At 43.5% G+C, this 13,722-nt stretch overlaps 1 protein-coding gene across 3 annotated transcripts in view; it reads left to right on the top strand.

The window, feature by feature from the left end:
- SRGAP2 (SLIT-ROBO Rho GTPase activating protein 2) overlaps positions 1–13,722 on the top strand; it is a 297,179-nt gene that overhangs the window by 240,215 nt on the left and 43,242 nt on the right. For all 3 annotated transcript variants that reach the window (XM_056118890.1, XM_056118889.1, XM_056118891.1), the window contains exon 10: positions 667–864. In XM_056118890.1, coding sequence (XP_055974865.1) covers positions 667–864 — 198 coding nt within the window. The remainder of the gene's footprint in view (positions 1–666; positions 865–13,722) is intronic.

The following is a 13,722-nucleotide window of genomic DNA, read 5'->3' as shown; positions in this document are numbered from 1 at the left end:
CACCTGGCATCTCAGTAAGATGCACTTCCACCAAGTGGATTAGGAAGGACTAGATATGGACCACTTAGTTTGCATGTAGAGAAACAAGCTCAGTTACTTCTTAAAGATTGTGAAACAGAACCTGAAACATTGCTAGAGTAACTCTTCATCCACTAGAATTTGTTTCTTTCCCTTAGCACTCCATTAAAGATTGAGTTTATGTTAGATTGTTTTTTTAAATAGGCATTAATAATAGCTCGAGGTCAGGCTGTGACATGTTAGGTCCTCATTGGAAAATGTAGGTAACTGATTTGTTTTTGTGCGTTTTTGCCTTTTGGTTTGTGTTTGTTTGGGGGCCATAATCAGCTGTGCTCATGACTTAACTCCTGGCTCTGCACTCAGGAATCACTCCTGACAGGGCGCAGGGGACCATGTGCAGCGTCAGGGATCCAGCCCCTGATTGGCTGTGTGCAAGGCAAGTGCCTCACCCACTGTACTATCTCTCTAGCCCCAGGGAAGCATTTTATAGCAGAGTCTGTGTGATGGTTGTCACTCAGGAGAAGTCGAGGAGAAGAAGGATGCCCCCCTGCTAGCGGTCCCCTCCCTTCTTCCTCATTTCTCACTTTTCTAACACCTGCTGTTTTGCCACCTGCCTCTCATGCATTATGTCGGCCCTTGTCATGGCAGGTAAAGAAAACAATGGAGGCCACGCTGCAGACTATTCAGGACATCGTGACAGTTGAGGATTTTGATGTGTCTGACTGCTTCCAGTACAGCAACTCTATGGAGTCGGTCAAGTCCACAGTCTCAGAAACGTTCATGAGCAAGCCCAGCATCGCCAAGAGGAGAGCCAACCAGCAAGAGACAGAGCAGTTCTATTTTACGGTGAGAGAGCTCTTTGGCATATAAAAACTATCAACAGGCACTGTGGCACACAGGGGAGATTGAGAACCAGTTGTTGTTAAATTAAATCATATAAATTTATATTATTGCTTCGTGTTGTATATATTCTTTATATATTACGAATTATATATATAAAGAATATGTTTCTATTATAAATTAAACAATTTAATTTATTCCACAGAAGGGCAGTCTGAATATCCTAGATTTAGAGCTAACTCTCTTCTGAAATCACTCCTTACTTAGGGTTGAATCTACAAATTGTCTGACAGAAATACCCACGAGAAAGGATGTTCTCAAGTACACTACCAAGAAGATTTTGTCTGTTTCCTTGTTTGTTTCTGCACACTCAGCAGTACTCAGGGGCTCCTTGACTTGATGCCAGTGATCACTTATGGCAGTGCTCAGCGTACTGTGTGGTGCCAGGGGTCACACTCGTGCCTCCTACACACAGAAGTATGCATTCCAATTCATTGAGTTGTGTCTTCTAGCCCAGATCATTTCTTTTTCAAAAATAAATTTTACCAACAAGTTACCTTTCACTTGAAAGTTTCTTTTTAAAGTCCGTATTCTTTTCTAAGTGATGCAGTTATGCGTTTTGAATGAATGAAATTGTTCATGATCATAGGTAAAGTTCAAAGGGGCATGTAATATGCAGCATTACCGAGGACTCCAAAAACATTGTTGTTTGGGGGGCTGGAGCAATAGCACAGTGGGTAGGGCGTTTGCCTTGCACGCGTCCGACCCGGGTTCGATTCCCAGCATCCCATATGGTCCCCCAAGCACTGCCAGGAGTAATTCCTGAGTGCAGAGCCAGGAGTAACCCCTGAGCATTGCTGGGTGTGACCCAAAAAGCAAAAAAAAAAAAAAAATTGTTGTTTTGTTGTGTTTTTTAGGCATGTGTACTGGATTTTCTAAGTAGTGTTAATAGTTCTTTAGAAGGTCATGGATATCTTTGGGACTGCATTTTAATAATTAAGTCATTTTGAGCTTGCCAAGTAGGATTTATTGCATGGATAAAATTTATTTCCTCATCTTCTGACAACCAAGAAAGGAGAAATTAAGTTTGCAGATGTGAGATGAAATATAGCCAGTGAATATGCATACTGATTCTGAATGTGAGGAATTAACTTGTTTTTCAGTCAAGAAAGACAGTCTGCTTGCAGTAAATTGGATTTTTCTTCCAACTGGAACAATTTGTTTAATTTTTCTTTGAACACTGCCCTTTCTTCATTAAGAACACTAGTGATTTGCTATCTGTTTTTAAAGAAAAATCTGTTTTTTAATTAGTTAAGCTAAGAATGCTTAAGATTTTTTTATCCTGCAAAAGGCTATTGAAAGAGACTGATTTAATCATATAGTTCTTTCTTCTCTACTCTCTTCTTCTTCTATAGAGAGAAACATGCTTGTTGTATAAAATTTAGAAGCAAAAAGAAAACCAGGGCTGGTGCAATAGTATAGTGGGTAGGGTGTTTGCCTTGCACGCGGCCAATCCGAGTTCAATTCCCAGCATCCCATGTGACCCCCCTGAGCACTGCCAGGAGTAACTCCTTAGTGCAAAGCCAGGAGTAACCCCTGTGCATCACCAGGTGTGACCCAAAAAGCAAAAAGAAAAAAAAATAACAAAAATCACCCATAATCCCACTACCTAGAGATAGTATGTTAGGATCTTTTCCTTTCTAGACATTTTTATGCATACGCAAACACCATATATTTGTAATTTTATCACAAAAATGCAATATAGAAGATGGTTGCTCTGAGGACGTGAATCTCCCACCTCCCAACCTGCCAGCTTGTTGCCAATAAAGCTCTTTCTGAACCTATTTTTAAAAGGGGGGGGGGGGGATCTTGCTTTACATAATGCTTTATAATCTGCTGCTTTCATTTTGATACTTTTCTGATTTATTTAATTATAAAATTCTTTAAATATAGGGCAAAATTCTAAAATCTATACAAAAAATGGAATGCTATTTTGGATCATGTTCTCATTTTTTTGTGAAATATTTAGCATATCTCCTTATTTATGGTGTTTGGTAAATAGTAAACATTTATTATCATCATCATTATCCATTTGTTTACCCATCGTTGTTAAATTGTTCATTGCTATTTATTGAGGATCTATTATGTGCCAGACACTGTTATAAAATGAACATGCTATCACTATCACCCTGTTGTTCATCAATTTGCTTGAGCGGGCACCAGTAATGTCTTCGTTCTTCCCTGTCACGCGCTAGTGTAGCCTGATGGTATAGTGGGGCTTTTTCAGGGTCAGGGCAATGAGGACCATCATTGTTATTGTTTTTGTCATATTGAATACACCACGGGTAGCTTGCCAGGCTCTGCCGTGCGAGTGGGATACTCTTGGTAGCTAGCTGGGCTCTCCAAGAGGGATGGATTGCAATGGATGAAAATGCAAAAATTATAAAATAAAAATGAATAAGATTCGATATATAAAGGCCCTCCCGTTGATCGTCGATTTGCTCGAGCGGGCCCAGTAACGTCTCCATTGGAGACTTTGTTGTTACTGTGTTTGGCATATCGAATACGTCACGGGGAGCTTGCCAGGCTCTGCCATGCGGGCGAGATACTCTCGGTAGCTTGCCGGGCTCTCCGAGAGGGGCGGAGGACTCGAACTCGGGACAGCCATGTTGGCCGCTTGTAAGGCAAACGCCCTACTGCTGTGCTTTTTACTTAGTATACTTCTAAATTAAGTACAACAGATTGACTTTTGTGACTGTAATTAAGAGAGAGAGAGAAAGAGAGAGAGAGAGAGAGAGAGAGAGAGAGAGAGAGAGAGAGAGAGAGAGAGAGATCGCAGAGAGGACAGAGAAATGACTTAAAATGCTGAGTGCTGAGCTCATGCTTTGCCTATGGGCAGCCCTGGTCCCAACCCCAGAGCCACGGGATACCCTAAGGACCTCTTGAGTGTAACTGCCAAGCACAGAGCCAGGAGCAACCCCCCAAGCACCATCAAGTATGAGTCAGAAATTCCGGCCTTCCCTCCCCCAAAAATTGATGCATATATAATAAATGGCAACCAGGACTAAAGGAGTTAGAAAAACATCACACACAGAGTATTATGTTAATCGTAAGGGATTGGGCCACAGAGAAATGGGAGGAACGGCATTCCTAGAGCAGAGTGCATCATATTCAAAAGCTTTAGGCGTGCACAAACTAGGATGAGACAGGAAGAGAGCTGCTTGTCTGTAGTGCCGGCATGTCACCATCCCAAGCTTCCCTATCTCAAGAGGCTGTTGAACACTCTTTAGAGGCTTTTAATAATAGGTAGGACTGTTTGGCTAGTCTGTCTGGACTGCTTAGATATGGAACTATTTTAAAACCAAATCTGTTTACATTGTGCAAGATTTCCGATTTTTTTTCTTAGTTAAATAAGTATGAACACAAAAATCTGTATTTCAGACTCTCAGAATTATTTTCTGACTTTAAGTAAAGCTATACTATTTGTACTCAAAGTTGACCTTTATTAAGGCCAGAAACGACTATATTCAAACTGGAGATCTCTCCAGTTATTCACACTTTCACCTCTGCATGTGCACTGAAAGTCTTTACCCCATTTCCTGTCTTTTGTGACCATCCTGCGACTTATCAAAATTATGTACAAATTTCCATAGATAATAGGAACCTTTTTTGTCTGGGCTTGTCTAGTACAAATTTACCAGAAAGTTCATCATTTTTGTGACTAGTTGCTTGGAATGCATCAGATAGTTTATGTCATGATAAAAAGGCTTTTGTGTGTGTGTGTGTGTGTGTGTGTGTGTGTGTGTGTGTGTGTGTGTGGTGAAATGGACATTCAAAAGAAGGGAGTGTGCGTGTTAACCAGTCTGACCCTGTTCTACCAGCCTTCCCAAAGCCAACCAACTGCAGATGTGCCTTTTTTCAGTCTCTTGCCTCCACAAACGTTGCCCCTGACCTTCAAAATTATCAAAGTAGTGCATCCTGCAAACTCCCTTCTTAGTGAGAAGTCCTGGTTGGGACTTTGACAGCTAAATAGTGTGCCCTAGTGTCCAAGAGAGCTGCCTGGAAAGCTTCCTGAACCCTGTAAGCTGTCATCAAAGTAGTCTGCACAGATGAATGACATCAGTTGGAAATTTGAAACATGACTTACAAATATAAAACCAGTTGTTTTCAAGAGCCCCAAGCATAGTTATTCTCTTAAATCTTGGAATAGTCTTTATGTGAACTTTTATTTGGGTTTTGTTTTATGGATCCCACCCAGCAATGCTCAGGGATCACTCCTGGTGGCTGGGGAACTAGGTAGTGCCAGTAATTGAACCTGAGTCAGCTCTGTGCAAGGCAAGTGCCCTACCCATTGTACTGTGGCTTCGGTCCCTCAGGCAAAATATTTCTTTTAAAGCACCTTAAATTCAGAGAGGATGGGTAGCTTGTCCAAGGTTCCCAGCACAAGCTGACAGCAGAACTCTGCTCCCCTGTCTATAGGCCATAGGCATTTCCTCTATATTCTACCAGAGCTGAGTTTAAGGTAAGATCAGAATCTATTCATCTGCCTTCTCTTCTTGGCCCTAAGTGAAGTCATATTTCCTTGTCTCCTTGACTGTCACAGCTTTTCTATAACACATAATCCAGTAATGTCTACTCTTTCCCCTTTACTTTTTTATGCGATTATCAATGTTTTTTTAATTATTCAAGAGACTTCAAAAGGATATATAGAAAGCCAAGCTTCTCCCTATCTCTGATTCCCACTACCAGGGTTTGATACCAGCTTGTTTTGTATCCTTCCAGAAATATTCTAGGTTCTATAATAATTGCAATTAATTAGATTAGAAATATAACAAGGGGCTGGAGCGATAGCACAGCAAGTAGGGCGTTTTCCGACCCAGGTTCGATTCTCAGCATCCCATATGGTCCCCTGAGCACTGCCAGGAGTAATTCCTGAGTGCAGAGCCAGGAGTAACCCTGTGCATCGTCAGGTGTGACCCAAAAAGCCAAAAAAAAAAGCCAAAAAAAATGTATATAATGAAATGGGGCTGGAGCGATAGCACAGCCGGGAGGGTGTTTGCCTTGCATGCAACCAACCTGAGTTCGATCTCCAGCATCCCATGTGGCCCCCCAAGCACCGCCAGGAGTAATTCCTGAGTGCAGAACCAGGAGAAACCCCTGAGCATCACCAGGTGTGACCCAAAAAGAAAAAAAAAGGAAAGAAAGAAAGAAATATAATGAAACCCAAGGAATGCAAGGAGAAGTAAGTACACCACTCAAGCTGCTCTTTGCATTCCTTTTTCACCTAATTTATTTCAGATACTAATTTTGTAATAGTCCGCAAAGATCTGCCTCATTTTGTAATGGCTGCTCACAATTCTGTTATGTAGGTGGGTTGTATTTAATTGGTTCTCTGCTGATATGCTCTCATCAAAGTTGCATAAGGCCAGCATTTCTTCTAAGTATTTCCTTGTATGGTGTTTGGGTTACTTGTATAAGGGAGAAGTAGGGAAGAATTAGGGGTCCTGACTGATAAATGAAAGCTAGACTACTTGAATTCTTGAGGACTGTTAGAAAATTCAGTACCTCAACCAGCGCTGTATAACAGTATTTCTTAACTTCTTTCCAACAATGATCCCTCTCTCACTTTATTTCCTTCTTGTGGGCTCCTTCTTCTACTTCTTGGTCCCCTAGTCTCATGCTGTGCTCCATTTACTTGATTTCCATCTGTGGCTCCCTGGAATATCTTTGGGACCCACAAGAGGCCATATGGCCCCTGATTAATAAATGCTGCTCTAGAGTAGCAGATTTAGAACTGGTGGTTCTACATATTTTTATCTTGGTATTCTGTAGGCACTCAGTAAAGGATGCTAAACGGGTAGAGAACCAAATGCCCCTGCCCTATCAATTAATGGGGAGATTTGTACTCCCACTGGAAGATTTGCTCTATTAAGTACTCTGTCTTGTTCTATTTTTGTCTTATAGTACTGCTTTATTAAGTATTCTGACACCTGTTTCCTGCTTTTAAAAAGGAGGAAAATATCAGTGTGTCCAGATGGTGAGGAAGCAGCCACTGTAGTGACATCTGTGGGTCTCTGCACAAGGGACTGGCGAGCAGAACTCGTGACTCCATGGCTGCTGTGGTGGATGCTTACGGCCTGGCTTTACACCAACTCAACTCATGGCATAAGCTTGATTCCTGCATTTTGGCCCCATAGTCAGAGTGCTTTTCAAGGAAGGAAGCTCTACCCATTGTACTATCACTTCTGCCCCTCACCTGAAGTATTTGTTTGAAAACACCTCAAATCCAGGGAGGAGGGGTAACTTGTTCAAGGTCCCCAGCAAGAGCTGACAGCAAAACTCTGCTCCCCTCTCTATAGGGCACAGGCTTTTCCTCTGTATCCTATAAGAGCTGAGTATTTAAAAATTAAATTTGAATAGCATTCTCATGCATGTATTTTTAGTGGCCAGAAATTACTGCTTTCTTATATATTATTTCTTATGGATTACCTGCTTTCTTATGAGTAGATAATTCATGTATAAGGAACACTGTTAATACCTGCTAGTGATGGACTCTGGTAGTGAGAGTAAACATCAAGGTCATGCTTATTATATATTTCATCTTCAACGATCACGGTCACGACCATCCTGTTCATCGATGCCTCGAGCAGACCCCAGTAACGTCTCCTTCGTCCTATCCCTGAGATTTTAAAAAGTGCCATATTCAAGGCTCTTTCAGGGTTAGGAGAATGAGACCCATCATTGCTACTGGTATTTGGCATATTGGGTACACCACGGGGAGTTTGTCAGACTCTGCCGTGTGGGCAGGTTACATTCATCTTCAACAATCTTGAATAAAAGATACCACCATTCTGGGGCTGGAGCAATAGCACAGTGGGTAAGGCATTTGCCTTGCACGCAGCCGCCCTGGGTTTGATTCCCAGCATCCCATATGGTCCCCCGAGCACCGCCAGAAGTGATTCCTGAGTGCAGAGTCAGGAGTAACCCCTGAGCATCACTGGGTGTGACCCAAAAAGCGAAAAGGAAAAAAAAAGATACCACCATTCTTCAGAAGGAGAAACTAAGACTCTGGGAGTTAAAAGTCTTATCCAGGGTTAGAAAACTTAATAAGTAGTAGAAGTGAAATATTTCTTTCAGGCTTTTCATTTTGCTATAGCTAAAATGTCTGTCAGGAAGGGAAGACTCAAATGAAAGTTTGTTGTTTTGTTACATCTTAACATAAAACTCATCACTAACTTAATAACCAATTAGAAACTATTAAGAAATAAATGATCCCCCACGCCCCACCAAGGTCGCCAGCTGCCCCCCACGAGCGGCTCTCCCGCACGGCCACGGCCCCGGAGGCACAAGGACTTAGCACAGAGAACCAGCCGCTTGGAGCAGAAAAGCAAATGGACTTGTGTTGATCCGCGCCACCAAGCCTGCCCGGAGGGGGAAGGGCGTTGACCGGCCCGCCCGCTCCTCTCTGGAAAGAAAGATGGCGGCCGCACGGGAGCCTTGTGGAAAGCGGGTTTGAGCCGGGCTCGGGGGAGCGGCGGGGACCTCATGGGAAGGGGGGCTTTGTGGGCCGTCCCCCACGCCCCACCGAGGTCGCCAGCTGCCCCCCACGAGCGGCTCTCCCGCACGGCCACGGCCCCGGAGGCACAAGGACTTAACACAGAGAACCAGCCGCTTGGAGCAGAAAAGCAAATGGACTTGTGTTGATCCGCGCCACCAAGCCTGCCCGGAGGGGGAAGGGCGTTGACCAGCCCGCCCGCTCCTCTCTGGAAAGAAAGATGGCGGCCGCACGGGAGCCTTGTGGAAAGCGGGTTTGAGCCGGGCTCGGGGGAGCGGCGGGGACCTCATGGGAAGGGGGGCTTTTTGGGCGGTCCCCCACGCCCCACCAAGGTCGCCAGCTGCCCCCCACGAGCGGCTCTCCGGCACGGCCACGACTCCAGGGCACAGAAACCAATCTCTTAACTAGCTAACTTTTAATAGAAATTCTTCCAGGGTCAATAAGTAAAATAGCAGAAATTCAAAACCGCGCGGCCGCGATAGCGGCCGTGCGACCTCATTTTATTCTTAAACCAAGTTGTAGAAAGCAAATCATTTCACAACGCTGTTTCAGCATGTCTGATTGGGGGGGGGGTGGGTCGTAAGCTCTAAACAATAGTTGTGCATCTTCTATCGAAATAATCTATCTAGTCAAAGTAGATAGAGTATTAACTAGAACTCATCTGCCTCACAAGAATTGGGAGGGGTGGGAGGTGGGGGTCTATTGGGGTTCGGGGTTAAAAATGAGTATTGGTAAAGGGAAATGTGTTCGGTATCTACATGACTGAGACCTAAACCCGAAAGCTCTGTAACTTTTCCCACAGTGATTCAATAAATAAATAAATTATATAAAAAAAAAAAAAAGAAATAAATGAATGAGACCATAGCAACTGAATTGAAGGCTCACAGTGGCAAAAAACAAAACCATCCAATATTCTCATCCCCTTTTTTTAGGCTAATGCTTTATTTTTTTAATTTGCATGTTTTTTTAATTAAATCGTTCATGATGATTTGTTACCTTCAATGTTCCAACTCAACCGCACCATCATTGTACCTTCCCACCACCATTATTTCCAATTTTTCCAACCACCTGCTCTTAATAGCAGGTCCTGAATAATTTTTTTATATTGCTTGTTATAAATAATGCGCTAAAAATGATTTTTAAAAGTTTCCTTAGAAGAAATTTAGTGAATATTGTTGTATCTCACCATGGAGCCATTGAGCCCTTCTATAAGAGATTACTAACATGTTGTTACATGTTAAGCCTTGTGTGTATATTTTGTAAACCAAGATTCGTTGCCTTCTACTTTACATCCTATCCAGTGTGGTATGCTACTCATGGTTTACCAGTGGTATAGAGTTTGAGATGTCACTCTAGAAATTCCAAAAAATTGAATGGGGTGATACATTTGGAGTTAAATTCTTAATTGGATGGTGCCCCTGATGACTTTTCCTGGCACCAGGTTCAGATCTGCAACTTGTTGATCTCTTCCAAGCTTTATTTATGAGTCTCTGGATCATGACAGTTAATTAGCTTACTTGGGGCCAGAGGTGGTTCCTGCCGATGCTTCAGAAGTACAAGAAGTTGGGGGAAGGTAGCCCATTCCCAACTCTGTTAAAAGCCTGGAGATTTTAGTCACAAAACCTGCATACCTGAGTTTTTCAGCAGATTAATTTATGGAAGAGGCTTATCCCAAGCAGTGGAGTCTGACCATAAACAGCAGTTGTGGAGTGTGGAGATTTTTGTCTGCTGTGACTTTTTTGGGCAGGTGCTAAGATCATCTGTGCCCCTCTGGGGTGCCCCAGACAACTCAGCCAGGCATAGAGTTCAGAAGCATCTCTGACTCTTCCCCCCTTGTTGAAGAAATTATCATTCATAATAATGTTGACTATAAATGCAGTAGCTGGAAGTGGAGGGGTCAGTGTGTCTTAAGAATTTGGTAGTACAATGGGAAAGGGTTCTTGAATGAGGCCAACCGGGGTTCAATCCCTGGCATCCCATATGATCCCCAAACAGCACCACTCTGAATGCAGAGACTGGAGTATCACCAGGTATGTCCCAGAAACCAAAGACACAAACAAACAAAAAAATTATTCAATGTTGTTGGTCTAGAGGTTCTTTATCCTTCTTGGAGGAAAACTTCAGGCAATAGTTTGCCTTTGATTTTTGATGAAGATTGTAGGGAATGGAATAAAAAAGAATTGCTGACTATTAGCATATACTTAAGTGAAGAACATGATCCCTTTTGTCCAAGGAAGGGATTTTGAGATCACACATAACAAACAGTTCTTTTCTTAACACTAGAAATCACTGGAAAGCCACCTAATCCTCCCTTACCTCCTGCTGTGTACACTGTCTTCTTCAGCCTTCTAACTCAGCTCCACCAGCCAAGGTTAGCTGGTTTCTCCCACATATCTCTCCTACCATGGCTGCAGGGCTCTCAAGGAAATGGAAAGTAGCCCATTTGCACACTCTTCACGCTTTTCCCTTCCTATGCCCATTCCTTTCCGTGGGACACTCTTGGCCCTTATTCCCCCAGTATTAAGGATGCAGATCATACCTTGACACAGTGCTTGCTCCTTCAGAATCTAATGAAACCTGAAAAGGTAATCCATCATCCCCTTTATCAGCTTGTTATTTATTTTAATGGTTCACCAAGTGACAGCTAGTGAACTGTGAACATGAATGAAAAAAATAATGTTTTCTAGAATCACACTTAGAAACAGTGAGAAGAAGTATTTGCATTGCTCTCCCGTCAGAATTGTAGCTGATTTTTGAGTTGTTTGATCTTATGTTAAGGGTTACAGTTTCTTGGTGAATATTTCCCTCATTTGAGTCTCCTGGGACAAACTTCCAAAAGGGGGGGGGGGGGGGGGCGGGGTGCATAGGATTCAGATGTTGGTAGTGGATGTTACCTGCATGGTTGTCACCTCTGGGCCCTAAGGTACTGTTCAGCCTCACAATTAGGTACTGGTTGGGGATTGGGATGCCACCGAGGGATAACAGAAGCAGGTGAGCTGGCAGCTGGAGCAGATGGAAAGGGAAAGGTGACAGGAGAGACTGTTTTCACGCAGATGTTCTTTTACAGAAGAACAATGGAAAAGAAGGAAGAGATCTTAGCTAATGCAGCTCTTGTATTTAATTTAGAAAATAGGGGCATATGTGGAGGCTTGGTTTATAACTGCTGACTATGGTTCGATCCAGAGGAAAGTGAGACTGATTCTTCTTTACTCATTCTTCTAGCTATTGAGTGTATCTGCTAGGTGGGACACTACATGTCAGCAAAGAGTGAAGTTTGGGACCTGGAGGTGCCTCTGGAAAGAAAGACCACCATGGCAAATACATTTCCATGCTGAAAAGTGCCGCATAGAGGTGTGCACAGTGCAGCAGGAGCCTGGCACGGAGCATGTGAGGGCCAGAAGGGAGTGCTCCCCAGAGGAAACAAAAGTTTTCTCTTGTGTTCATGAGAAAGAGAATAGAAGTAGGGCAATAATAATGAATATATGCTCTTTATTTTTTCTTTTTTGGTCACACTCAGCGATGCACAGGGGTTACCCCTAGCTCACGCACTCAGGAATTACTCCCAGCTGTGCTCGGGAACCAAATGAGATGCTAGGAATCAAACCCGGGTCAGCCGCGTGCAAGGCAAACACCCTACCCTCTGTGCTATCGCTCCAGCCCCTGAATATATACTCTTGGTTAAAGTTTAACACTGTACAGAAGGTTCTGAGTAAAAAACAACTCATATTTTTAAACCTATTCTTTTCTGCCTTCATCCTGAGTGGAATTAACAATAAAACCAAAGAGTTTGGTATATGTTTATACTTTTCTGTTTAAGACCTTAAAAGAAAGTCACTGGGCTGGGAAGACAGCTCAGAGTGGCAGAATACAGGCCCAGCATGTGCAGGGTTCGGGCATCGCATGACCCCCTTGCAAGCCCCCTGGTGAGGTCCTAGTGGTCCCCAATCGCCACACTGCTGACTGATGGCCTGTACCGGCAGGAAGAGCCTCACTGACAGTACCCCACTCTATCCCTGCACTTTGGGTGTGACCCCTATTTTTAAAAAGTCAGAAGGGCTGTAGTAATAGTACCAGGGGTAGGGCAACCCAATTTCCATCTGCAGCATCCCATATGGTTCCCTGAGCACCACTCAGAATAATTCCTGAGTACAGAGCCAGGAATAATCCCTGAGCATTGCCAGGTATGGCCCAACTCCACACCACACCACACCACACACACACACACACACACACACACAATCAGGATTATTTTATTTTTGAAACTTTCATCCACTTTTATTGTCTCTTTCCAACTCATCAGTTACTCACACAGATGCTGTTTCGGGGACCCTTCCATTCTGCCTCTGAGTTTAGACTTGGGCAGATGACTGCTGACTGAGCAGATTCTTCCTGTCTTTGCAGCAGGAGACAAGCAAGACAAACTAGGATTCCCCAAGAAAAACCACAGCAGAGGGGGTTAGACTCCTACTAAGAGCCTAAAGGCCTGGGTGCAGCAATCACTTACCACCTGGGGCAATCAGTGCTTCATCTGACACCCTCTTCTCTGAGGTCAAATAATACTATCTTTCCTGGTATACTATTGCATCATTCCAAGAATCCAATGAGAGTATGTACCAAAATACCCAAAAAAAAACTCTTAATTGACTATACATCTGCAGTTCATAAGCAGATGCATGATAAATATATACTCAGTTTATATATGAGTTTAGATGGCAAATGGTGTCTCTCACTGTGGGTGTTGAGAGATGGCAAAGAAGAAAACACATTTGGATTTTAGCTGCTCATGCAGGTAGGGTCACATTTCCATAATTCACCTGTGATTGGAGCTGGCAGTGGAGGTATCCATGGGTGGGTGTGTAATGGGGGAAGCAGCCCCTTATTTTGAGTACTCAGAATCCCAGCTTTCCACCCGACTCTACAAGAGGAAACAGCCCAGATACATGCTCTGCCAATTGTACTGGGGTCTGGCAGAAGCTGAGTCTGCTGTTGGCATTGCCCTGTGATGATGGGGTGCACTCAGTGGGGCACTCATTTGTCTATGAAGGCTTGTTGGCAGGTGTGTGTCCTCAAACAAAGATCCATATTCAGTCTCCTGCTCCCCCAGCCTTCTCGCCGGTGGAACTGAAACACAAATGGAGTGTTCTAGAGAAGAGTCTCTTATGTTGACCCAGGGGGAGCGTCCAGAAAACCATGAAGCAGGTTACTAATTCTCCATGAAAATCAGTAGCTGCTCAAGTCCTTAAAGAAAAAAAGACCTGGTGCAAATCAGTTCAGAAACCAACGTTCTCTTTGACAGCCAAGCATTTGTA

This window comes from Sorex fumeus, unplaced genomic scaffold (assembly GCF_029834395.1).
Source record: "Sorex fumeus unplaced genomic scaffold, SorFum_2.1 ptg000039l, whole genome shotgun sequence".
Lineage (NCBI taxonomy): Eukaryota > Metazoa > Chordata > Mammalia > Eulipotyphla > Soricidae > Sorex > Sorex fumeus.
Note: the sequence above shows the minus strand (reverse complement) of the source record. Positions and strands in the feature narration are given on the sequence as shown.